The 25977-nt window shown below is 41.8% G+C and overlaps 1 protein-coding gene and 1 pseudogene across 1 annotated transcript; both read left to right on the top strand.

Annotated features, from left to right (window-relative positions):
* Window positions 1-3363: 3363 nt before the first annotated feature.
* Window positions 3364-8132, top strand: LOC106571927 (5-aminolevulinate synthase, nonspecific, mitochondrial-like; annotated as a pseudogene).
* Window positions 8133-13443: 5311 nt separating this feature from the next.
* LOC106571910 (dual specificity protein phosphatase 7) lies at window positions 13444-18756 on the top strand. The gene is made up of 3 exons (XM_014145465.2): window positions 13444-14200; window positions 14828-15256; window positions 16694-18756. Exons 1-3 carry the CDS (start codon window positions 13834-13836, stop codon window positions 17002-17004), a joined length of 1107 nt encoding a protein of 368 aa, XP_014000940.1. The 5' UTR covers window positions 13444-13833; the 3' UTR covers window positions 17005-18756.
* Window positions 18757-25977: the final 7221 nt, after the last annotated feature.

Below are 25977 nucleotides of genomic sequence, written 5' to 3'. Positions count from 1 at the left end.
TGGGGGGAAGGTAGGTTGGGTGATGGTACGAAGGGGAGGGGGTCAACTGTCCTTCCTGTACCCAAAGAGGCCAACGTCATGACAGCGCTCTGGAGCAGGTTTTCATCAAGGAACTCTTGGTACTTTGCTCCGTTCATCTTTGCCTCGATCCTGACTAGTCTCCCAGTCCCTGCCGCTGAAAAACATCCCCACAGTATGATGCTGCCACCACCATGCTTCACTGTAGGAATGGTGCCAGGTTTCCTCCAGACATGACGTTTGGTATTCAGGCCAAAGAGCTAAATCTTGGTTTAATCAGACCAGAAAATCTTGTTTCTCATGGTCTGAGAGTCCTTTTGGTGCCTTTTGGCAAACTCAAAGCGGGCTGTCATGTGCCTTTTACTGAGGAGTGGCTTCCATCTGGCCACCCTACCATAAAGGCCTGACTGGTGGAGAGCAGCAGAGATGGTTGTCCTTCTAGAAGGTTCTCCCATCTCCACAGAGGAACTCTGGAGCTCTGTCAGAGTGACCATCGGGTTCTTGGTCACCTCACTGACCAAGGCCCTTCCCCCCTGACTGCTCAGTTTGGCTGGGTGGCCAGCTCTATGAATAGTCTTGGTGGTTCCAAACTTCTACCATTTAAGAATGATGGAGGCCACTGTGTTCTTGGGGACATTCAATGCTGCAGACATTTTTGGTACCTTTCCCCAGATCTGTGCCTCGACACAATCCTGTCTTAGAGCTCTACGGACAATTCCTTCAACCTCATGGCTTGGTTTTTACTCTGACATGCACTGTCAACTGTGCGACATTATATAGACAGGTGTATGCCTTTCCAAATCATGTCCAATCAATTGAATTTACCACAGGTGGAGTTGTAAAAACATCTCAAGTTGTAAAAACATCTCAAGGATGATCAAAAAGAACAGAAAAGATGAAAAGAAGAGGGAAGAAATAAACCCAACAACAACTTTCTCTTCATAATTCATCCAACAAAATATTAAAGAGCACAGAGCTCAATTTCAAAAAATGTATTTGTAATAAATGTGCAAAAATGTGTAAAAAACTGTTTTTAAATATATGTCATTATGGGGTATTATGTGTAGATTTATGAGGATTTTGGAAAAAGTCAAGGGGTCTGAATACTTTTCGAATGCACTGTATAGTCTACGGGTTAACCGTCCAAGTTTCACCAGCCAAGTTTGGTGTGATCTCTCTTTTTTTGCTGCTTGTCAGAGAGAAAACAGGTTGTCAATTGCCACCCACTGACTTGACATTTATATTTACAATTCTGACATTTATTTTATTCTACGCAAATAAAAAAAGACAATATCCAAATGCAAATGTTTAGCTATTATTAATATCATGAATTTGACATACTATTTATAGGGCTAGGCGCTAGCTGCCACATAATAGGGCATCAGAAGTATTGACTACTTTATTAAGGAAATGCTGTAGCTATCTAGGTAACGTTAGCTATATGCTTCTGGATATGACTAGCTAGCTATCATTGTTAGTTCTATGGTGTTTGCTCTGAAAGGCAAATGAAAATCGATTGCTTTTTGAAGGAAGCCTGCAAATTGTTGCACAGTTTAATCTGAACTAAGCTATAGTTTTGTCAATCAAAACCATCCCCATCAAATTGGCCAGTGTTACCTAGTGTTGATTTTTCAGTGTAACATTCTAATGTTGATTTGGGTGATAAATGATCTCCGTGACTGTTACATTAACACTCATTGATGTAAAATAACCCCAGTGTTGGTGTTAATAACTAGAGTTGAGTTTGAGAATGTGAATGTGTCCGTTTTACTCTGTGGAGAGTAAAACATTCCCATCCAAACCATGCCCATCATTATCATATTACTCAGCCTGCTCTATTGCAGTTAGATTTTTAGGGGTTCAAGTGAAGTTGGGAAACCTATTGTAATTCTCTGAAATATTTTCGTTGATGGTAAAAAAACTAAACCATAGATTGATAACTTTTTTTCTAGACTGAACAAAAATGTAAACGCAGCATTTGTTGGCCCCATGTTTCATGAGCTGAAATAAAATATCCCCGAAATGTTCCATATGCACAAAAAGCTTATTTCTCTCAAATTTTGTGCACAAATTTCTTTACATCCCTTTTAGTGAGCATTTCTCCTTTGCCAAGATAATCCATCCACCTCACAGGTGTGGAATATCAAGAAGCTGATTAAACAGCATGATCATTACACAGGTGCACCTTGTGCTAAGGACAATAAAAGGCCACTCTAAAATGTGCAGTTTTGTCACACAACACAATGCCACAAGTTTTGAGGGAGTGTGCCATTGGCATGCTGACTGCAGGAATGTCCACCAGAATTTAATGTTCATTTCTCTACCATAAGCCACCTCCAATGTTGTTTTATAGAATTTGGCAGTACATCCAACCGGCCTCACAACCGCAGACCATGTGTAACCACACCAGCCCAGGACCTCCACATCCAGGTTTTTCACCTGCTGGATCATCTGAGACCAGCCACCCGGACAGCTGATGAAGATGTGGGTTTGCACAACCAAAGAATTTCTGCAAAAACTTTCAGACACCGTCTCAGGGAAGTTCATCTGAGTGCTTGTCATCCTCACCAGGGTCTTGACCTGACTGCAGTTTGGCCTCGTAACCAACTTCAATGGGCAAATGCTCACCTTCGATGGCCACTTGCACGCTGGAGACGTGTGCTCTTCACAAATTAATCCCGGTTTCAACTGTACCAGATGTCAGACAGCATGTATGACGTTGTGTGAGTGAGTGGTTTGCTGATATCAACGTTGTGAACAGAATGGTGGTTGGGTTATGGTATGGGCAGACATAAGCTACGGACAACAAACACTTTTGCATTTTATCACTGGCAATTTAAATGCACAGAGATACCGTGACTAGATCCTGATGCCCATTGTCGTGCCATTCATCCGCCACCATCACCTCATGTTTCAACATGATAATGCACTGTGTTCCAAATGTGTTCCAGCTGTCTTCCAGTTCCTGCCAATATCCAGAAACTTCGCACAGCCATTGAAGTGAAGTGGGACAACATTCCACAGGTCACAATCAATAGCCTGATCAACTCTATATAAAGGAGATGTATCGCGCTGCATGAGGCAAATGGTGGTCACACCAGATACTGACTGGTTTTCTGATCCACACCCTACCTTTTCTTTAAGGTATCTGTGACCAACAGATGCATATCTGTATTCCCAGTCATGTGAAATCCATAGATTAGGGCCAAATGAATGTATTTAAATTGACTGATTTCCTTACATGAAAAAGAAAAGGACAGCCGCATACTCTAGGAGCTCAGATGAAATAATTTAATAATCTAATATCCAACGTTTCGACAGACTAGCTGTCTTCATGAGGGTATAATGATTTCCTTACGTGAACTGTAAAATATTTTTCATTGTTGCATGTTGAGTTTATATTATTGTTTAGTGTATTTTCATATTTTCCTCAGTGCACTAATAGGCCTACACAATTAAATCAAAGATGGATATATGTATTTAAGTTAAGCAAATGTCCTCCTGTTGTTGCCTGTAGAGTCAGAGCAGGGGGTCCAGCTACTCCCGGGCCACCCAATGCCCCATGCTGGCCAGCCGGTGTGCTCCAAATTCCCCTTCCTGGTGACTGAAATGGTGTAGAAGAACACCAACGTGGTGAGGGAGGCCCGCATCGAGCTGCCAGAGGACATACAGGACAGGAGTACAGTCCACACAGGTAAAAATGCAACCGGTCTTTTCCACTCAGTTGTGTAAGCAGTTATGTGTGTGTTAGGAAAGCTTGGTGTGGATAGTCACCTTTCAAGAAATCCCAGGACATTTGTCATACTACAACTATTCCAGTAGAACTATTAGTATAGGAAAAGCTACCTAGGTGAGGTGGAAGTGGTTTTGCTACTGTAGGAGTCTAGTTGATCACTCTTTTTAACAGTGTTTATCCCCTTTATTGATACAGAGAAGTCTGAGTCCAAGGTGTATCCCACTGTGGGTCCCGATCAATGCTGACAGGGCCGACCCAGGCACCCTGAAGAACATGCTGAAACAGTGCCCCCTAAGGTCTCTCACTTACTACGAGACAATCTGCACGAAGCTAAGCAGCTGCTCACATGTATCCTGGTACACTTGGGGCTACATATTATATTTTTGTGTAACGACTGTTTAGGCATCCCTGATTTTAGAAAGAGGCTGCATCCAAACTACAGCGACAAAGACCTTAGCCGTCGTATTTCTCTTGCAGCGTGTGCCAACTTCCACTACGACAAGTTCTTTGAGAAGAAGATTGACGCCAGGAAGAAAGATCACAGCTACCGGATGTTTAAGACGGTGAAAGGGCGCGCCACGTCCTTCCCATGGCAGACAACTACTCAGAGTCGCTTCTCATGAAGAGAGACGTGTCTGTGTTGTGCAGCAATGACTACCTAGGCATGAGCCGACGACCCAGCGTCTTCCAGGCCATCATGTGAGTGGGGCACGCAGGTCACAGGAACTGTAGATAGTTGATTAAGGATGGTTTAAGATGGATGGAGGTTGACTAGATGGACAGAGATCCTTGCCATAGGCATGCAGTTATAACACTGCATTCATCTTAGAAATGTGTAGTTCCACTCATAGTTTTCCAGACAAGACAACAATCTCTTATCAAAGGCCTCTCTTCTCTTTCTTTAGGGATACATTACAGAAGCACGGTGCGTGAGCAAGAGGAACACGGAACATCTCATGGACCAGTAAGTTCCATGTCGACTTGGAGTACGAGCTGGCCGACCTTCACAGCAAAGACGCTGCGCTGCTCTTCACTTCCCGCCACAGTGTTCACTCTGGGTAATATACTGCCAGGTACTGATACTGATTCTGACATGACTGATTCAAACGTAGTAGTTTTTCATACCCTTAGTCTTTCCGTGTTCTATAGTAGCTTCATTTTACATTCTATGACATGCTCATGGACAAAATTAGCTCTTAATTATCCGCATTAAAAACAGCAATTTTGCTTTTCCTGCTCCCAGGTTGTGAGATGTACTCTGATGCAGGGAACCATGCATCAGTGATGCAGGGTATAAGGAACAGCGGGGCTGTCATGCCCTGACCTGAGAGAGCCTTTTTTATGTCTCTATTTAGGTTTGGTCAGGGTGTGATTTGGGTGGGCATTCTATGTCCTTTTTTCTATGCTTTGTATTTCTTTGTTTTGGCCTGGTATGGCTCTCAATCAGGGACAGCTGTAAATCGTTGTCGCTGATTGGGAGTCATATTTAGGCAGCCTTTTTCCTTTAGGGTTTGGTGGGTAGTTATTTTCTGTTTTGTGAGTATACCTGACAGAACTGTTTGGCTGTCGTTTGTTTTTTCCGTGTTCTCTTATAATAATAAAGAAGATGAGCACGATACACGCTGCGCCTTGGTCTACTCCTTCAGATGGCCATTACAGGGGCCAAAAAGGGAATCTTCCATCACAACGACATCAAACATATAATAGAGCTGCTACGGAAGTCTGACCCTACCACCCGTATGATTGTGGCCTTTGAGACTGTGCACTCCATGGACGCAGATAGCAATGCAGATAGCCCGGTTAGCCAATGTGCGGGAGCACTGGTTGGTCGGCCCAATTGTGGTAATATGTACATGAATGTATAGTTAAAGTGACTATGCATATATGATAAAGAGTAACAGCAGCGTAAAGGTGTTGGGGGGGGCACACAATGCAAATAGTCCGGGTAGATATTTGATTACCTGTTCAGGAGTCTTATGGCTTGGGGGTAAAAACTGTTGAGAAGCCATTTTGTCCTAGACTTGGCACTCTGGTACCGCTTGCCATGCGGTAGTAGAGAGAACAGTCTATGACTGGGGTGGCTGGGGTTTTTGACAATTTTTTAGGGCCTTCCTCTGACACCGCCTGGTGTAGAGGTCCTGGAAGGCAAGCAGCTTAGCCCCAGTGACGTACTGGGCTGTGCGCACTACCCTCTGTAGTGCCTTGCGGTCAGAGGCCGAGCAATTGCCGTACCAGGCAGTGATGCAACCAGTCAGGATGCTCTCGATGTTGCAGCTGTAGAACCTTTTGAGGATCTCAGGACCCATACCAAATCTTTTTAGTTTTCGGAGGGGGAATAGGCTTTGTCGTGCCCTCTTCATGACTGTCTTGGTGTGTTCGGACCATTCTAGTTTGTTGTTGACGTGGACACCAAGGAACTTGGAGCTCTAAACCTGCTCCACTACAGCCCTGTCGATGAGAATGGGGGCGTGCTCGGTCCTCCTTTTCCTGTAGTCCACAATCATCTCCTTAGTCTTGGTTACGTTGAGGGATAGGTTGTTATTCTGGCACCACCCGGCCAGGTCTCTGACATCCTCCCTATAGGCTGTCTCGTCTTGAAAGTACTACTTAAGTAGTTTTGGGGGTTTTCTGTACTGAACTATTTATATTTTTGACAACTTTTACTTCACTACTGTACATACCGAAAGAAAATAATGACGTAAATGACGTAGGAGTGTGCCCCTGGCAAGAAAATAGTGCCGTCTGGTTTGCTTAATATAAGGTATTTGAAATGATTTATACTTTTGATATATTTTAGCAATTGCATTTACTATTTATACTTAAGTATATTTAAAACCAAATACTTAGACTTTTACTCAAGTAATATTTTACTGGGTGACTTTCCCTTTTACTTGAGTCATTTTCTATTAAGGTATCTATACTTTTACTTACTCAAGTATGACAATTGGGTACTTTTTCCACTGCTGTTTACTACTACAACCAACAAATATTTGATGTATTATTTTTTTCAATCCAAACAAATCATACACACATTAAATGAAAAGTCACAATACATTAAAAGCAATTTCCCTAATGTGTACTGCATATACAAAACTTGTCTATCTTCTAATCTGATTATGGGGATCTAAATTAGGTTGTTTTGTGGCTGTTTTCTAGGTGATGTGTGTCCTCTGGATGAGATGTGTGACGTGTCCCATAATTTTGGGGCTATTACGTTTGTGGACGAGGTACATGCTGTGGGGTTGTATGGGGCCATGGGAGGTATTGGAGACATGGATGGCATCATGCACAAGATGGACATCATCTCATGAACACTCGGTGAGATGACTTGGGGCTAGCTGATAATGATGCGATTTCATTTCTATAGGACCTTTATAGGTCACAAACCTTCATTCAGAAAGTGGATGAACATTTGAAAAATATGTTTAAAAAATATTGCAACAATTAATGGTTGATAACACTCTCCAAAAGAGAAAAAAAGCTCTAATATTGGTGTTATCAAATATTTAACTCACCCAGACTATCATATTAATTAAATACGTCTTTGCCTGGTTTATGCCTTACCTTACCTCATTTATTCTTTCCAGGTAGGGCGCTTGGTTTTGTTGGCGGCTACATCGTCGGTACCAACGCCCTGGTGGACACTGTGCTCTCCTACGCAGCAGGCTTCATCTTCACCTCGCTGCCCCCCATGCTGTTGGCCGGGGCCCGGGAGTCCATCCAGACCCTGAAGGGGGAGGAGGGCCGCATGCTGCGCAGGAAACACCAGAGGAATGTCAAGCTGCTGCACCAGATGCTGATGGACTCAGGCCACTGCCCCAGCCACATCATCCCTGTCAGGTTAAGACTGGCCTGTTAATCGAGATTCAAACCATGGAAACGAGAGACGAAAATTCTATCAACTTTGGCTGTTATATTTCATCCCTGAAGAAAGCATTTTGTATTATCACCTGATGATTAATCTTTGACCCCTTGTTCCAGGTGGTGGACGCTGCGAAGAATACAGAGGTGTGTGACATCATGATGTCTCGCTACAACATCTACGTGCAAGACATTAATTACCCCATGGTGGCCCGGGGAGAGGAGGGCCTCCACATCACACACACCAGATGAAGCAATACTTTTTTCGGTAAGCACACACCCCAATGAGTCTTTGTGGTTTTGAATCCAGTAGTTACAAATGTGATTGATTAAATATGAATGTTTTTCTTTCCACAGAGCATCTGGTGAAGGCCTGGAAGGAGGTAGGTCTGGAGCTGAAGCTTCACTCGTCCAGGGAGTGTAACTTCTACCAGCAGCCTCTAGATTTTGAGCTAATGACAGAGAGAGAGAGAAGTCCTTCATCGGCATGAGTAACATGATATCGACAAGGGCCTAACATTTTAACCCCAGAAACGATAGACCTATTCCCATATAAAATCTCTATTTTAAGATATTTGTTCTCTTATCTATGTATAATTCTATCATTTATGAAATATTCTTATTTACAAGTAAATGGTTGGGGAAAGTTATGCTTTGGCTATTATGTTGTTTTTGAGCAACTGGAAATTATATTATTTAACGTTATCGCAACCAAATATCAGCTTTGACAAACATTAAATATAACCTCTGCCACACCTCACCGGAGGGTTCAGCAAATCTGCAACCACTGTGAGAACACACTTTGTATAACTCTTTTCTCTACGCATTCTATAATGTTTTTCTGACATGGACTTGGATACAGTTGGTCCAAAGGAATAGAACCTACACGCATGCAATGTTTTTCAGAAGTTGCAAATGCACTTCTATGTCAATATGTCAGTCATTTTAGCTTCCCGTAGATGTTAACCTTGGTGTGCCTATTCCCTTAACAGCACCCTTGAGCCAACACCTAAATCATAGCAAAATCCCCCTCTTAACTGTGTTTCAACATGTTGAAGAATGTAGCATTGTGCCCCTTTCACACACTTCCATTTTACTCTGGGCCTTCAATAATTGCTCCTTTAACATTAGCAAAAGACTCTCAGGCGGAGCAGAACAAGTCACCTCTTGAATTGACGATACTCATTCACTGTTCTGATTCTAACTCATCTAGGTTTAGAAGGCTTCAAATGGAGAGTCAACACTCCAGCATACTACACAGTAGTGCTTAACCGATTCAGAAAACGTTTATGTCCTCAAAGAGGAAATTCATTCACAATACATACAGACCAAACACATAAAAATAACAAAGGATATTTATAAGCAAGTAGACTGGATAAGTGCAGGTTCATGACAGAAATGTCAAAAATGGCCTGCTTGAACAAGTGCCAAAGTGCTATTAGTCCAACATTTTATTAAGTTGCAGTATTGAATTTGAAATAAGAGTCCCTGGTTTTGACTTTTGGTTGCCTATACTTGCCGCCAGAGAGGAGGTGCTGGAATTTGGGGTGGAGTTGGTGGTAAGTGTCAAATACGATCATTGGCCTACTGGAGGGCTCTTGCACAGCCAATTCTTCTGTGCGACCTTGGCATAAGCTTGAGCTCAGCATGCAATTTCCATTTGTTCCTTAGTACTTTTACACTTCATATGCATAAGGCCACTTGGTCATGAGATCCTTTATAACTCGGGTCACTACTTGGGGTTCCATTTGACATACTATCAAAGTTTGTGAATATCATCATGATCGTAGCATATTCACACCGCATAGTGTAGCTGATCAGTACATTCAACATGCCTTTCTTCTTTCCACCAGAGGGAGCACCAGTGCACCTTATTTCAAGGAGTTGGGTTGCCTCATTTACTCTGAATGCAGCAATTGCAATGTGACACTAGACGGGAATAATGCAACATGCACCATCTCCTTGGTCTAAGGGTTAATCAATGTATTGAAGACATGCCATATAAACCATTTTCATGTTCATGTTAATTTGTCAGGATATAAATATGAAAGAAATAATCTAATTTCGTCTGTCCACATGTTCTAGTGTAGGGTTGAAGCCGTTTAACAACTTGAAAAAGTGCCATAGTTAAAGCCCTCTCTATTTATGAGGGTTACGTACATGCCAGAAGAGGCTGGTGGGAGGAGCTATAGGAGAACGGGCTCGTTGTAATGGCTGGAATGGAATACATGGAACGGTATCAAACACATCAACCACATCAACCATGCCCATTACAATGAGCCTGTCCTCATATAGCTCCTCCCACCAGCCTCCTCTGCTACACACTTAACATCTGCACATGACAAGAGCGTGTACATAATGGGGTGAGTGAGAGGGTTCAAAGCAACGCTCTCGACATGCAAAGCCAGGATCCTGCAAATCAAAGATATTCCTGCTGTTCCTGAGAGAGAGAGAGAGAGAGAATTACCATGAGCTCACATTATGAGAGTATTATGCTTCTCTGAGTGCACTAGTCAAGCGACCAGCACCACTTCATGCAAAGCCAGGCATTGTTGATCATAATGAGATTCTCATGCCACTGCAGCAGTGAGAGACTGTGTTTATATCCTCTTTTTAAATAATTTTTGCAGTCATCTGGTTATAATACACAGCAATATTCAGAGTGCATTTCATTATGATATGCATTTAAAATGAAAAAGTATGTATGTGGCTGCAAATGTGCGGTGAAGCAATGTTTTTAAATGGGGTTACTTTGAAATATGTATGACACTATGTATGGCATTTACCTAGTAATAACCATGTAATTTTCATGTTATGGTTTCAAAAGAGGCTGAATCAAAGCTGTTGAATCAAGTAAATGTTTGACTCCATCCCAAAACACGAACCCAATTTCAGTCTCTAATTTCCCGCTCCAGAATGTCATTCACAGAGTAAACTTTCCTGACTCTTAGTGCACTTGGCACTACGTTCTGCATTTGACCAAATTGTCTTAAACCTACATCATTCATCATAGATTAAATGCACACCCTGCAGTTCCTTATCAGGGCAGAACAGCGGCAGGACCCATGCCTCTGCACTGCACACTCTCTGGGGAGAAAACTGGGTGCATGCATGTGGGTGAGAAGACAACACGTGTGTGTGTGTGTGTGTGAGAGAGAGAGAGAGAGAGAGAGAATGCAGGTTCAGCTCTGCTCCCCTCCATTTTGCATTAATCCTGCGAGCGCTGCACATCTGTGTCTCCCCCACTCACGTGCACAGACAGATGAGCTGAATGGCTGGCTTCCCACTGCACTCACACAAACACACTCTTTCCCTCTCTCTCTTTAGCACACACACACATTCTCTTTCTCTCACACACAAAAACAGACACTGAGGGTGGTCCTGCGAATTCTTGCCACTGCAATCATCGTCTTTGTAGTCCTCAATGTGATGATAACAAAACACAAAATCCTGTGCTTCTTTTTCTGAAAGAAAGAGAGCAAAATATCTCTTCTGGCAAGACATACAGTACCAGTCAAAAGTTTGGACACACCTACTCATTCTCTACATTGTAGAATAGTGAGGACATCAAAACTATGAAATAACACATTTGGAATCATGTAGTAACAAAAAAGTGTTAAACAAATCAAAATATATTTTAGATTTTATATTCTTCAAAATAGCCACCCTTTACATTGATGACAGCTTTGCACACTCTTGGCATTCTCTCAACCAGATCCACCTGGAGTGCTTTCCAACAGTCTTGAAGGAGTTCCCACATGTGCTGAGCACGTGATGGCTACTTTTTCTTCACTCTTCACAACTTATCCCAAACCATCTCAACTTGGTTGAGGTTGGGTGATTGTGGAGTTCAAGTCATCTGATGCAGCACTCCATCACTCTCCTTCATGGTCAAAAATCCTTTACACAGCCTGGAGGTGTGTTTTGGGTCATTATCATGCTGAAAAACAAATTATAGTCCCACTAAGAGCAAACCAGATGGGATGGCGTATCGCTGCAGAATGCTGTGGTTGTCATGCTGCTTAAGTGTGCCTTGAATTCTAAATAAATCACAGACAGTGTCACCAGCAAAGCACCCCCACACCAAACCACCTCCTCCACCATGATTCACGGTGAGAACCACACATGTGGAAATCATCTGTTCACCTACCCTTCATCTCACAAAGACACGGCGGTTGGAACCAAAAGTAAAAAATTTGGACCAAAGGACAGATTTACACCTGTCTGATGTCCATTGCTCGTGTTTCTTGGCCCAAGCACATCTCTTCTTCTTATTGGTGTCCTTTAGTTGTGGTTTCTTTGCAGCAATTTGACCATGAAGGCCTGATTCACGCAGTCTCCTCTGAACAGTTGATGTTGAGATGTGTCTGTTACTTGAACTCTGTGAAGCATTCATTTGGACTGCAATTTCTGAGGCTGGTAACTCTAATGAACTTATCCTCTGCAGCAGAGGTAACTCTGGTTCCTGTGGCGGTCCTCATGAGAGCCAGTTTCATCATAGCGCTTGATGGTTTTTGCGACTACACTTGAAGAAACTTTCAAAGTTCTTGACATTTTCCGAATTGACTGACCTTCATGTCTAAAGTTATTTGAGCTGTTCTTGCCATAATATAGACTTGGTCTTTTACCAAATAGGGCTATATTCTGTATACCACCCCTACCTTGTCACAACACAACTGATTGTCTCAAACGCATTAAAAAGGAAAGAAATTCCACAAATTAACTTTTAACAAGGCACACCTGTTAATTGAAATGCATTCCAGGTGACTACTTCATGAAGCTGGTTGAGAGAATGTCAAGAGTGTGCAAAGCTGTCATCAAGGCAAAGTGTGGCTACTTTGCAGAATCTAAAATCTAAAATATATTTGGATTTGTTTAACGCTTTTTTGTTACTACATGATTCCATGTGTTATTTCATAGTTTAGATGTCTTCACTATTATTCTATAATGTAGAAAATAGTAAAAATAAAGCAAAACCCTGGAATGAGTAGGTGTGTCCAAACTTTTGACTGGTACTGTATGTGTAGGCCAGGTAGGTCAGTGTTTCTGAAAAGGTTAGGGGCTAAGATAATCAGGGCTTAAGCATTATATGAATGTAGCATTGGTGTTGTAAAGAAACTACACTATGGCTCTGATCACAGATAATGGATCCGACAGTGACAGAGGATAAAATCAGTGGGTAGGGGCAGGGTGTAGGCTATGTGAGAGGTAGAGGAAGGAAAAGCTGCAGACAGCATACAACACACTAGTAATTGCGTGGAATTCTATACAAAATGATCAAAGGAAAGCAGACAATTTAGGGGACTGTTCCCCCACCAACAGAATCCCAAATCAACCAAGCCCTTTTCAAAACCAGCATGACATGAGAATGGAGAGGATAAGGTTCAATGATATAACAGGATATAATCTCAAATATTGTGTTTTGGCAAGCATCCAGTAAAACAATCATTAAGGCTAAACTGTGGAACTGTGTTTAGTTCATATGCAAATATTTACATTGATATGACCACACATTGACCAAGAATAGAACCACCACTGCATACAAGCGACAAAAAAGAAAAGAGCAGGTAGTGGGCTTCAATTAATGATGCTGTATAGCTTACTTTTTTAACATCATAAATGAGTGAATAGACCTGTTTTAATAATGCAATTGAATAACGTATTTTCTGTAGGCCTAATTTCATCATTTTAAAAACGGTCAACATCATAAAACACTACCCAATAGGTTATTGATTACACAGTACTAGCCTATAGGAGGGATCATAAAACAAATTTAGCAATCTCCTTCTATGTCTTTAAATTGAAGCACCTCCCTCTTGAGTTTCTCCACTGTCAACTACATTTCTTCTGCATCGGAATGGCAAAAGGAGAACGTGTTCCAACTAGTGCGATTGTCAGTGTAGAAAGTTGATAGTGTATTAATGTCTGGTGTTATTATTTCAAAGGATTTTTTTTTTACTAGTATTTGCTTACCTGGGTGAGTGGATAAGTGGTGAGTAACCTACAAGGTCAGATGGACATTGGAGTAGGGAAATCAACGCTCCCGCTCTAAAGAAAGTGATGCATTAGAAGTATGTCATTATCGCAACATTTGAGATTTGATGTTTGAGGTTAACGCGTTAACAGTGTTTGCCCTGCGAAGTTATTCGTCACTCTGTGTACAATGTAGCGACATTTATGTATTACTTGCATGAATGTAACATGATATTTCGTTCGATATGACTAATGTGACGCCAAGTAAAAGCGTAGAATGGCTACAAGTAGAGTTGGAATCCGGGGGAAGTTCGCTGCTTTTGTTGGACTGCCGATCGCACGAACTTTATGAATCATCCCACATAGAAACGGCCATCAATTTGGCCATACCAGGCTTGATGCTGCGAAGGTTCAAGAAAGGCAACATACCCATCCGAACTATCATCCCAAACCACGAAGACAAGGAGAAATTCGTTAGACGTTGTAATACGGATACAGTGATTCTGTACGACGAGTGCACTGTGGACTGGCAGGATGGGGCCACTGGTTCGGTTCTGGGACTACTTCTTCAGAAACTATGGGACGACGGCTGTAAGGCATATTACCTGGAAGGCAAGTTAAATGTTTGCCATATTGTTTTTCAAGTTTTGGTAAATGTAGCCTATAGTAGTCATAACTTTCCTGGCACTGTAAGTAAAATAGGGTACAAATACATGTTTTTCTCATAAATATAAAGACAAACAACTCAAATGAATACATCTTAATTATATAGATAGTATTTATAATACATCTTAGTTTTGAATGTACATCATTATCTCTGAAACTTTGAGAAGTAGTGTGACTGAGAGTGTCAATTAAAATTCCAAAATGGCTGCGCCATGTTTTGCTACTACAGGAAAAGGGCAGGCATTTCATGAATGGTCTGCTGTGAAAGGGAGAACTATTGCCAATGCAGTTCTTAGTTATAGTATACATAACATGAAATTGTTATTTACTCAGCCCTGATCACGTTATTCATGTTACTCATAATAACCAAAATATATTATAGCCTATTACTTCATTAGACCACATATCACGAATTATATCAACTCTAATAAATCATATTTATTCCCAATCTCTGTGCAGTTGTTACACTTTGAATAGTAGAAAATAATTATATGAATATTTTGCTTGGCTGAGATGCATAGGATAGCACAGTGAACAAACACCATTATAACTCCTTGGATCTTTTGATCTTAGGGGGATTTGTGAAGTTTCAGACCGAGTACTCAGAGCACTGTGAGACCCTCCTGGACAGTTGCTGTCCCAGCTCCTCTCCACCGCTGTCCGTCCTAGGCTTTGGAAGTCTCCGGATCAGTTCCGATCTCTCCGATGGTGAGTCGGACCGCGAGCCGAGCAGCGCAACCGAGTCTGAGGAGAGTCCCCTTCCCAACAACCAACCTGCCTTCCCTGTCCAGATCCTCCCCTACCTTTACCTGGGCTGTGCCAAAGACTCCACCAACCTGGATGTGCTGGGCCAGTACAACATCAAGTACATCCTGAACGTCACGCCCAACCTCCCCAACATGTTTGAACATGACGGCCTCTTCAAGTACAAGCAGATCCCCATCTCTGACCACTGGAGTCAGAACCTGTCCCAGTTCTTTCCAGAGGCCATATCCTTCATCGGTGAGTAGCCGACTAGGTGGGAGAGAACATGATCGATCACATTGTGTTCCAAGAGTTAATATATTTGATGAATGAGGCCTATAGGAAATGATACACAGGCACATCTAGTATATGATGTCCCGTGTAGCTCAGTTGGTAGGGCATAGCGCGTGCAAAACCACTGTTGTGCGTTCAATTCCGGCAAGGGACCAGTATGAAAATGTATACATTTTTTTTCTCTCTGGATAAGAGTGTCTGCTAAATGACATAAATATCATACACTTCTGTTTATTACAGTGAGAAAGAGGAAGTTGGTTCCTAGCCACCTAATGTTCTTGTTTTACTTTAGTCATATTTTGATTATGATATGAATCATTATTATCTCTCAGTTCCTGGTATATTCATTGCATTGCTCATCACTGAAACCCCCTTGTGTGATGAACCTAGGGCTTTTACTTAGATTTTCAATTCCGGTTATCAATGTCCCAATTCAACATAACTTCTCAAAAAGAGAGCTGGAATGAAGTCCCTTGCTACTGAGCACTGACCTAGAGGAACTTCTTAGATCATTGCTAGTGTCGTATGTCTGTTATTTTAAGATGGGGAAAACAAATCTTTAAAAAAAACTTAAAAACATACTGAAACCCACAGCAGCACCTGAAACCTTCTTGTGTTAATGGTGATAGTTTGTCGGTGGGGTTAGTGGTAGAGGAAGGAAACATGGCTTCCACTCTCTGTGGCTGCCTGTGTTTGGTTATCAGGTCATGACTCTGACTCTGACACATCCTGGTTGTGGGTTAGGTTTAGTGCAGGGCGTTTCACCATACTTGTTTGCTTGCTTCTCTTGGCTCGAAAGAGGATATGTGGCCTGTTCTTGTGTAGATTGAAGTGGATGTTTACTGTAGAAATAATAAACCTCAATGTCAAAGGCGTACAGCAGCACATGATGAAGACGAGCTAGCTAAGTTGAGGACTGACAGCTCCGGGCATCAGTAGTCTGCATGTAGCACTGTCACAATAAAGCAGAGGATGTGAAAACATTCAGTGACACAGCCTTGGGTCATGCTCTGGGGTGTCACATAAAGTTAGCTTGAATTGTGTATGTAGTATTACACCTTTCAACAGCAACATAAATCATGAAGAATCTAAGAATTATGTTTTAATGTGACTCCATGATAGAGGGTTGTGGAATGGCTGCGATTAGCTCACGATACATAGTATTCCTTTTGATTAATGGAGGTGTGTCATTCAACAAAGATAAAGGTCTAATTACGGTCTCCCTTGATCCTTCTGAGCAAACAATAAGAAGTAGGCTTACATGTTACCTCTTCTGTGTTGGCCCATGTTACCTCTTCTTTGTTGGGCCCCACACCCTGAAAGTCTTAGGGCTATGTGTTCTGATCATACAGCCAGTGCTATTTAACCCGAACTGACCTTCTTCCTCACTTGTACCTGTAGATGAGGCTCGGTCCAAGCAGTGTGGCGTCCTGGTACACTGTCTGGCTGGCATCAGCCGCTCTGTCACCGTGACTGTGGCCTACCTGATGCAGAGGCTCAACCTGTCACTCAACGACGCCTACGACTTTGTCAAGAGGAAGAAGTCCAACATCTCACCCAACTTCAACTTCATGGGCCAGCTGCTGGACTTCGAGAGGACACTGGGGCTGCACAGCCCATGTGACAACCGCTCCTCGTCCAATGAGCAGCTCTACTTCACCACGCCGACCAATCACAATGTGTTCCAGCTGGACACGCTGGAGTCAACGTGAGGAAACGGAGAAGACGGGTTTGGTGGCCATGTTGTTTTATCAGTGTTGCCTGTCAGGAAAAAGAAAATACACCTGGCACTCCAGCTTGTGGAGACTGAGAAGACTCACCTGTCAAGCAAGTGATTTCAGTATGGATTTTCATAGAACACGGTGCCCGCCATTATGCTTAAAACAGTACATGCTCTGTCTGATGCCTTAAAGGGATACTTCAGGATTTTGGCAATGAGGCCCTTTATCTACTTCCCCAGAGTCAGATGAACTTGTGGATAACATTTTTATGTCTCTGTGTCAAGTATGAGGGAAGTTAGAGGACATTTTGTGAACCAATGCTAACAGTTACCATAGACTTTCAGTAATTGCGCTAACGTTAGTGAGCAATTGCGCTAACGCTAGTTAGCAACTTCCTTCAAACTGTACGCAGAGACATACAAATGGTATGGACAAGTTGATCTGAAGTCCCAAAAGTATCCCTTTAATGTTTTACTCAAGTAATCCAAAAGGCTTAGTGTGTATAATAGTGAATGATGGTATGCAATGGTTATTGCAAGAAATGTAATTATTATGAGGTGACTGTTATTTCATATTCACCCACTGGAAAGTGGATGTGTCAGTTGTTTTCAGAACAACTGTGGCTAATGTCTTGTTCTGAAGGGTGAGGTTGGCCAAGCAGAATGTGAATCATTGTTTTCTGGGACCAAAAGGAGATGTTTTGAATGGTACTCTTGCTGAGGGGCCTGGGCTACTTTAAGTTGGCCTTGAATGACTTTGTAACCTTCCTATTGATGACTGTTCTAGACGTTGTCATTTGCAGTTAACATCAGAAGGGAGTGTTCATTGAAAGCACTTGTCAGCTAATGTTATGTTATGTTCTCTACTTTGCTGTCATCTTCAGAGTAAATATTTGTGTTTTCTATTCCATAATGTAAGAATGCCATACATTATGTCAGAATGTTACAGTTTTACCTTTGTTGAATTGAGAGGGTCACCCTCTGCAAAATATTAAAGGTTGAAACACATTAGTTTTTTTTTTTTTTTTGCAAAGCTCTTGTAAATTGTGGTAATTATAATAACATTGCATTGTTTGCATGTAATCAAGATTAACTTCTGTATACTGTACCTCTTATGCCTGTTGTTCCTGTGGCCTTTACAATACCTTCTAAGTTAACACTTAACTGTCTTTAACCAAGGACCTGGGTATAGTATTGGATTGTCATTTGCCATGCTTGACATTAATGACTTGTATATCATAGTTATGATCCATAATGGACATTTTTACCTTGTTTTATTAAGTCATGTAAAAGTCATGTAAAGACACAATCTTCAGCCTGCAGCTACTCTTCCTGTGGCGGAACCATGTTAAAGGAAACACAGTGTGTTTTGATCTGTTCTGTATTTGCCAGTAATCGAAGTTGAATGTTTTAGCGAATATGAGAGAGAGGGAATGAAAGGAAACTCGTGATAATGATGCCAATTTTTTTCTTACCTCACGGAGAGACATTTTCAGGGATTTTTATACAACACATCTGTATCTTGTTATGGCATCTGAAACACATCAAAGGGCTGTGTTTATTTGGTATGGGTTTGTTAAAGATGTACATAAGATTCGCTTGGTAACGGGTGACCTTTTCTCTGAATCATGAAGGATGTGAAATTGACCGATTACAGTATGTACAGTGTATGTAAAACTAAATGTACAAGACATTTATGTACAAGTTTATACAACAAATATATTGTATATTTTTTACTTTCAAATGGGCTATGTATTCTTGTGTTATTACTGTCTTATTGTTATGCAGGTCTACTGCTGTGCCAAAGCTTAGGCTACTTTCAGTCAACACTCAGTCACTCAACATTTATATTGAAGAATATCAAGTCCAATGCAGTCAGCCACTATCTGGCTGTCTGTCTGTGTCATGTTGTCTTGTGCAGCACAAGGCCCAAGGCTGTAGGTGTGGTGAGATATCCGCTCTCTGTCCACTCTGATGCCTGGCTTCCTGTCTGTTGTGGCCATGCAGGGCGTCTAATGGAGAGAAGGACGGGTGGCAGGGCCAGATCTCTGAAACCACAACACAGCCACTTCCCTTCCCAGTCACTCACTCGGAGTCACCCTGCTCAGAGAGAAGGGGAAGATGAGACAGCATAGAGCTGGAACATGTCCATTGTGTGACAATTAAGGCCTATTTTACTTGATGACTAACATCCATACTAAGAAAGTTTTCTTTAAAGGATGTTAAGCTGGTGTCTCATTCTCAGAACGAACGTTTCAGTGTTTCTTCGGTAAATGCAGTAATACTTGTTTTGTTTTTCTCATATCCAAAAGCTGCTGTGTCTCGTTTGAAAAGAGGAAATGAGAGCTCGTCGCTACGTCCTCGGGTCCTGTTTGACGTTTGGGGAGGGTGATGTGGGGGTAACTTTTTACTGTGGATATGTTCACATTAGCACACACATAAACTCATGTCTCCTAAGAGAGCATATTGAATACTTTATGTTAATTATTTGCAAAAAAAATATGTTTTTGCCTGTTCACGGGTCCCCTTGTCATCGAAATATCCCTACCTCAGAGGTTTCATTACTAAGGACTGATGATTAGCTAGAGGCTAGCCCTCCACAAGCCTCAGCTCTTCCAAACCCTGGTCTGGTGCACCAGGGAGATTTATACATTCATCACACCTCTGATCCAGGCCAAAACAGCCATGATTCTCAGGCAATGCAATTCCTCTTTTTCAGAAGAAGCAGTTATGAACTGAGGCTAAGCCTATGATATCCGTAGCCCTGAGCTAAGCTGAGGAAAATGAGGTGCAACAGAAAATGACAGCAGAGTATCCGAGCTCACTATGGGGTTTTAAAATGGAGAACGCCAGGCATGGGTTGTTTCTTGTCCAGTTCCATCTTCATAAGTACAACACTGAAAAGGATGTAACATAACTAAATTAAATAACATCATTTTCTTTAAATGTCCCCAATGTCAAGAAAAAAATTCCTCATCTGCCATTGTCTTCTTTTGAAAGTAACACAGACCAGACTTGCCTAACAATACAACCCTGGTGTGTAAGGGTTTTCCTAGCATGACAACCTGGCAGACTGCATACCTGCAGGAAACACCTGTGATTATGTCTAAGAGCCACACACCCATATCTAGGCCAGTCAGAGGCCATGGAGCCAAACTGACCTTACGTGCAAGGAGAGATGTCTGACAGCCAGACGTCTGGCTGATGGTGCAGACATTGCAGCTTCAATCGAACAGCCAATGAGGTTTAGCGCTGAGGCACATCCGAAGTGATATAGGGCTGATTGAGATAGCTTCCACGGCAACGTAACACTGCAGGGGACAGTAGGTTACTTTCTAAATGTAATTCATTACTAATTACCTGTCCAAAAATGTAATCATTAATGTAACTTTTGGATTACATAAACTCAGTAATGTAATCTGATTACTTTCCCCTGAAGAGGCGTTAAAAGAAAAAAAAGGATCCATCAAACGCATTTGGTGTGTCACACTGGTTTCTGACTTGTGGTCTGACTCGCTCCGGTGGAACAGACTCACATTGTATGTTATTTCCGCAAACATCCTTTTTTACTTCAAAAGTAATCCAAGAAGTAATTAGCACATTTTTTAAAAGTATCTGTAATCTGATTATAATATTTCTGCTGGTAACATAACTGATTACAGTCAAAAATGTTTGTAATCAGAATACTTGTAATCAGTTACTCCCCAACCCTGGCAGGGGATAATGGGAAGTACCCTGCCCTGATCAGGAAGCAAAGTTAAAAATAAGTTATAGATCTGTCCACAAGTTTGAGGTGCTAGAATCTTCCTATAGCAACATATACAGTGTTAATTGGTAGATACTACAACACTTCCTATTTGGAAATTCCCTGACATCTGTTGTGTAAAAAGTATGCCTCGATTATAAAAATCATATACCACTTCATCCTGAGGCAGAGCTCATCTGTGGTATCGCATAATTCCCCATCAATCCATTGCCTCCTGCTTTCACAATTAATTTGGAATTCTCCAAAGCATTATGTACAACATACAGTTGAAGTCGGAAGTTTACATACACCTTAGCCAAATACATTTAAACTCAGTTTTTCACAATTCCTGACATTTAATCCTAGTAAATATTCCCTGTTTTAGGTCAGTTAGGATCACCACTGCATCTTAAGAATGTGAAATCTCAGAATAATAGTAGAGAGCATGATTTATTTCAGCTTTTCTTTCTTTCATCGCATTCCCAGTGGGTAGGAAGTTTACATACACTCAATTAGTATTTGGTAGCATTGCATTTAAATTGTTTAACTTGGGTCAAACGTTTCGGGTAGCCTTCCATAAGCTTCCCACAATAACTTGGGTGAATTTTGACCCATTCCTCCTGACAGAGCTGGTGTAACTGAGTCATGTTTGTAGGCCTCCCTGCTCGCACACGCTTTTTCAGTTCTGCCCACAAATTTTCTATAGGATTGAGGTCAGGTCTTTGTGATGGCCACTCCAATACCTTGACTTTGTTGTCCTTAAGCCATTTTGCCACAACTTTGGAAGTATGCTTGGGGTCATTGTCCATTTGGAGACCCATTTGCGACCAAGCTTTAACTTCCTGACTGATGTCTTGAGATGTTGCTTCAATATATCCACATAATTTTCCTACCTCATGATGGCATCTATTTTGTGAAGTGCACCAGCCCCTCCTGCAGCAAAGCACCCCCACAACATGATGCTGCCACCCCCGTGCTTCATGTTTGGGATGGTGTTCTTCGGCTAGCAAGCCTCCTCCTTTTTTTCTCCAAACATAACGATGGTCATTATGGCCAAACAGTTCTATTTTTGTTTCATCAGACCAGAGGACATTTCTCCAAAAAGTATGATCTTTGTCCCCATGTGCAGTTGCAAACCGTAGTCTGGCTTTTTTATGGCAGTTTTGGAGCAGTGGCTTCTTCCTTGCTGAGAGGCCTTTCAGGTTATGTCGATATAGGACTCGCTTTACTGTGGATATAGATACTTCTGTATCTGTTTCCTCCAGCATCTTCGCAAGGTCCTTTGCTGTTGTTCTGGGATTTTGCACCACAGTACGTTCATCTCTAGGAGACAGAACGCGTCTCCTTCATGAGCTGTATGATGGCTGCGTGGTCCCATGGTGTTTATAATTGCGTACTATTGTTTGTACAGATGAACGTGGTACTTTCAGACTCTTGGAAATTGCTCTCAAGGATGAACCAGACTTGTGTAGGTCTACATTTTTTTTTCAAGGGGTTCTTGGCTGATTTCTTTTGATTTTCCCATGATGTCAAGCAAAGAGGCACTGAGTTTGAAGGTAGGCCGAGAAATACATCCACAGGTACACCTCCAATTGACTCAAATGATGTCAATTAGCCTATCAGAAGCTTCTAAAGCCATGACATCATTTTCTGGAATTTTCCAAGCTGTTTAAAGGCACAATCAACTAGGTGTATGTAAAATTCTGACCCACTAGAATTGTGATACAGTGAATTATAAGTTAAATAATCTGTCTGTAAACAATTGTTGGAAAAATTACTTGTGTCATGCACAAAGTAGATATCCTAACCAACTTGCCAAAACTATAGTTTGTTAACAAGAAATTTGTGGAGTGGTTGAAAAACGAGTTTTAATGACTCCTACCTAAATGTATGTAAACTTCCGACTTCAACTGTATGTTTTCAAGGAATTCCTGTTGTATCATTCGCGATCCACTATTATTTGTACAATCGGATTAAACGTGAGAGAACAAATAATACAGTCGGGAAAGTATTCAGACCCCTTGACTTTTTCCATATTTTGTTACTACGTTTCAGCCTTGTTTTAAAATGGATAAAATAAAAATAAATGTCCTCATACAATATTCCATAATGACAAAGTGAAAACACGTTTTAGAAATTTCCGAATGCACTGAATACTTTCCAAATGCACTGTATATTCAAAAGTATGTGGAAACCCTTTCAAGTTTGTGCGTTTGACTATTTCAGCCACACCGTTGCTGACAGGTGTATAAAACTCGAGCACACAGCCATGCAATCTACATAGACAAACATTGGCAATAGAATGGCTTTACTGAAGAGCTCAGTGACTTTCATATTCTGCCCTGCTAGAGCTTCTCCGGTCAACTGTAAGTGCTGTTATTGTGAAGTGGAAACATCTAAAAGCAACAATGGCTCAGCCGAAAAGTGGTAGGCCACACAAGCTCACAGAACAGGACCACCAAGTGCAAAATCGTCTTTCCTTGGTTGCAGCACTTACTACTGAGTTACAAACTGCCTCTGGAAGCAACGTCAGCACAAGAACTGTTCGTCGGGAGCTTCATGAAACAGGTTTCCATGGCCGAGCAGCCACACAAAAGCCTAAGATCACCATGCGCAATGCCAGGCGTCAGCTGGAGTGGTGTAAAGCTTGCCACCATTGGACTCTGGAGCAGTGGAAATGCTTTCTCTGGAGTGATGAATCACGCTTCACCATCTGGCAGTCAGACGGTACATCATACAATGACATTCTAGACGATTTTGAGCTTCCAACTTTGTGGTAACAGTTTGGGGAAGGCCCTTTCCTGTTTCAGCATGACAATTCCTCCGTGAACAAAGCGAGGTCCATACAGAAATGGTTTGTCGAGATCGGTGTGGAAGAACTTGACTGGCCTGCACAGAGCCCTGACCTCAACCCCACTGAACACCTTTGAGGTGAATTGGAACACTGACTGCGAGCCAGGCCTAATCGCCCAATATCAGTGCCCGACCTCACTAATGCTCTTGTGGTTGAATGGAAGCAAGTCCCCACAGCAATATTCCATCGTCTAGTGGAAAGCCTTCCCAGAAAAGTGAGGGCCTTTATAGTAGCAAAGGGGGGATCCAACTCCATATTAATGCCCATTTTGGAATGAGATGTTCGACGACCAGGTATCTACATACTTTTGGTCATATAGTGTATGTTAGTGTAGGCTGCTAAGGTACTAGACTTTGTGTGAGAGCATTTAATGTGAATGGAAACATGATTTACTTCTGTGTGTCATGACATCATTGATTCATTAATTATCCATCTTGGCACATTAAAGCTTCTTAAGCAGGTATATTGCCTCTGTCCTGCCTTGTTTTGTGATGTTTCAGTCAATGTACTCAAAGAGATTAGTGGAGTATTTTTGTCATGTTGTTGTAATCACTAGCGAAGGGAAGCAGAGGTTAAATCACTGCTTGCTCAGCAGTGGTGGCACGGGAAGCAGATGTGCTCTGAGACTGACAGGGTTTTAGGGAGAGAGAGAGGAGGGGGAAAAGGAGATGGAGAGAGAAAGGCAGGGAGAGTGGGAGAAAGAGAGGGGGAAGGTGAAGGAGAGAGTCGACATTGTGACTGTACAGTATGTGTGTGACTGTGTGTGTTTGTATGTGAGCATGTGTGTGTGTGTGTGTGTGTGTGCGAGAAACATAGAGTGTGCGTGTGTGTGTTAGAGAGGGGAAAGAGACAGAGATCAGAAGCCCTTCATGCTGCTCCACACCTGCTGCTTGACTATAAGATAATCTCACAGCTGCCACTGACTCAATGGTACAAGCATGTCTGGAATAATTGACTTATTTGTTTATCCTTCGTTGAACCTGGAGAGTTTCCAAGCGATAAATCACATTTTAAAGTGAGGTCTGACCAATGGGATAATAGTACAGTAGATGTTCATTTTCAATCAGTCCCTCCAAGACTGACATTATAGAGTATTCCTAAAACCTATTCATTTTAGATCTATCACTTGTACACTAGTACAACAATGATCTGATATTCACTTCAGTCATGAAAATAAATGAGTAGAGAGCAGGAGTATGCTCTGTTCTTTCCCAGTTCTGTGTCAGACCATTGAGCTTTTCCAGTGTGAAAGAGAATCTCATTTGAATCTATGCCGTCATCACTGGGAGGATTTTTCCCTGGTCACACTTTGCCTGTGGATGGCAGACATTCTCAATGTAGAATAATCCTAATCTCACAGTTTGGAAAAGCAGGCAGAATTACATGTTTTTTTTCCCCCTGCCTCATGTTGATTTGGCCTATCTTAGTTAGCCAGGATAGAGATGTAGAGGCTGAATTAGGCCTTAAAGCTAGATGTGATCTGAAAGTAATCTTGTCAACATATTTGATGAACTGGGTCATACGGAACCAATCCTCACGTATGCTACTAGATACCAGGGAAATAATTCTCACCAATTGCCTGTGCACTGCCAATGAGGAAATAATACCAGTGGTCAAACAAAACAAAACCAGCAAGGAGTTGAACAGTCACATTTCTCCTGCCGATCAGATCACATCGTTTATATCAGCATTGTGTTTACATCCTTTAGCTTTCATTTCACAGAACTACACTCTTAGAAGTAAAGGTGCATGGAAGAACCTTTTGGGTTGCGTTTCTAGTTCTGAAAAGCGTGTTCGAGGAACCGCTGTGTAAAGGTGCCTTTACCGGAGCCTTTACATTTTTAACCGTTTTAATAATATATTGTAGAGGTGGCAGCCTATCAGATTGGAGGCCTGGCTTATTGGAGGCGTGGCTTTCAGATAGTTATTTTTCTCTACCCGTTAGTGTAACTGTCATTCCTGTTTATCATGTTAAATTTGTACACTGCAAATAATTTTGCATATTACATATTCTAATATAATATTAATACCATTGCTGATTACATACAGTAATAAAGTGGTAACTATTCCAATTTTGGGATTTTTATAGGCTCTTGAGGAACTCATACACCTCTGTTAGACTCACTGAAGCTACAAGACTGTCAGTTTTCAACCTTAACATGTGATGACAATACACCAGAACAGATTAACAGGAATTACATTTACGCTAACGGGTGGCCAAATAAAGATCTATCTTGAAGCAACACCACTACTAACCCCCGCCTCCACTCCAGGGTTCCTCCAGGATCCCTTTGCTACATTGAACCATTAAAGGTTCCTCCAAGAACCCCTTAATTAACCGAAGGGGCAAATAGAAACCATTGACC

This window comes from Salmo salar, chromosome ssa15 (genome assembly GCF_905237065.1).
Source record: "Salmo salar chromosome ssa15, Ssal_v3.1, whole genome shotgun sequence".
Taxonomy (NCBI): domain Eukaryota; kingdom Metazoa; phylum Chordata; class Actinopteri; order Salmoniformes; family Salmonidae; genus Salmo; species Salmo salar.
The sequence above is the reverse complement of the archived record's forward strand: the minus strand, read 5'-3'. Positions and strand labels throughout refer to the sequence as shown.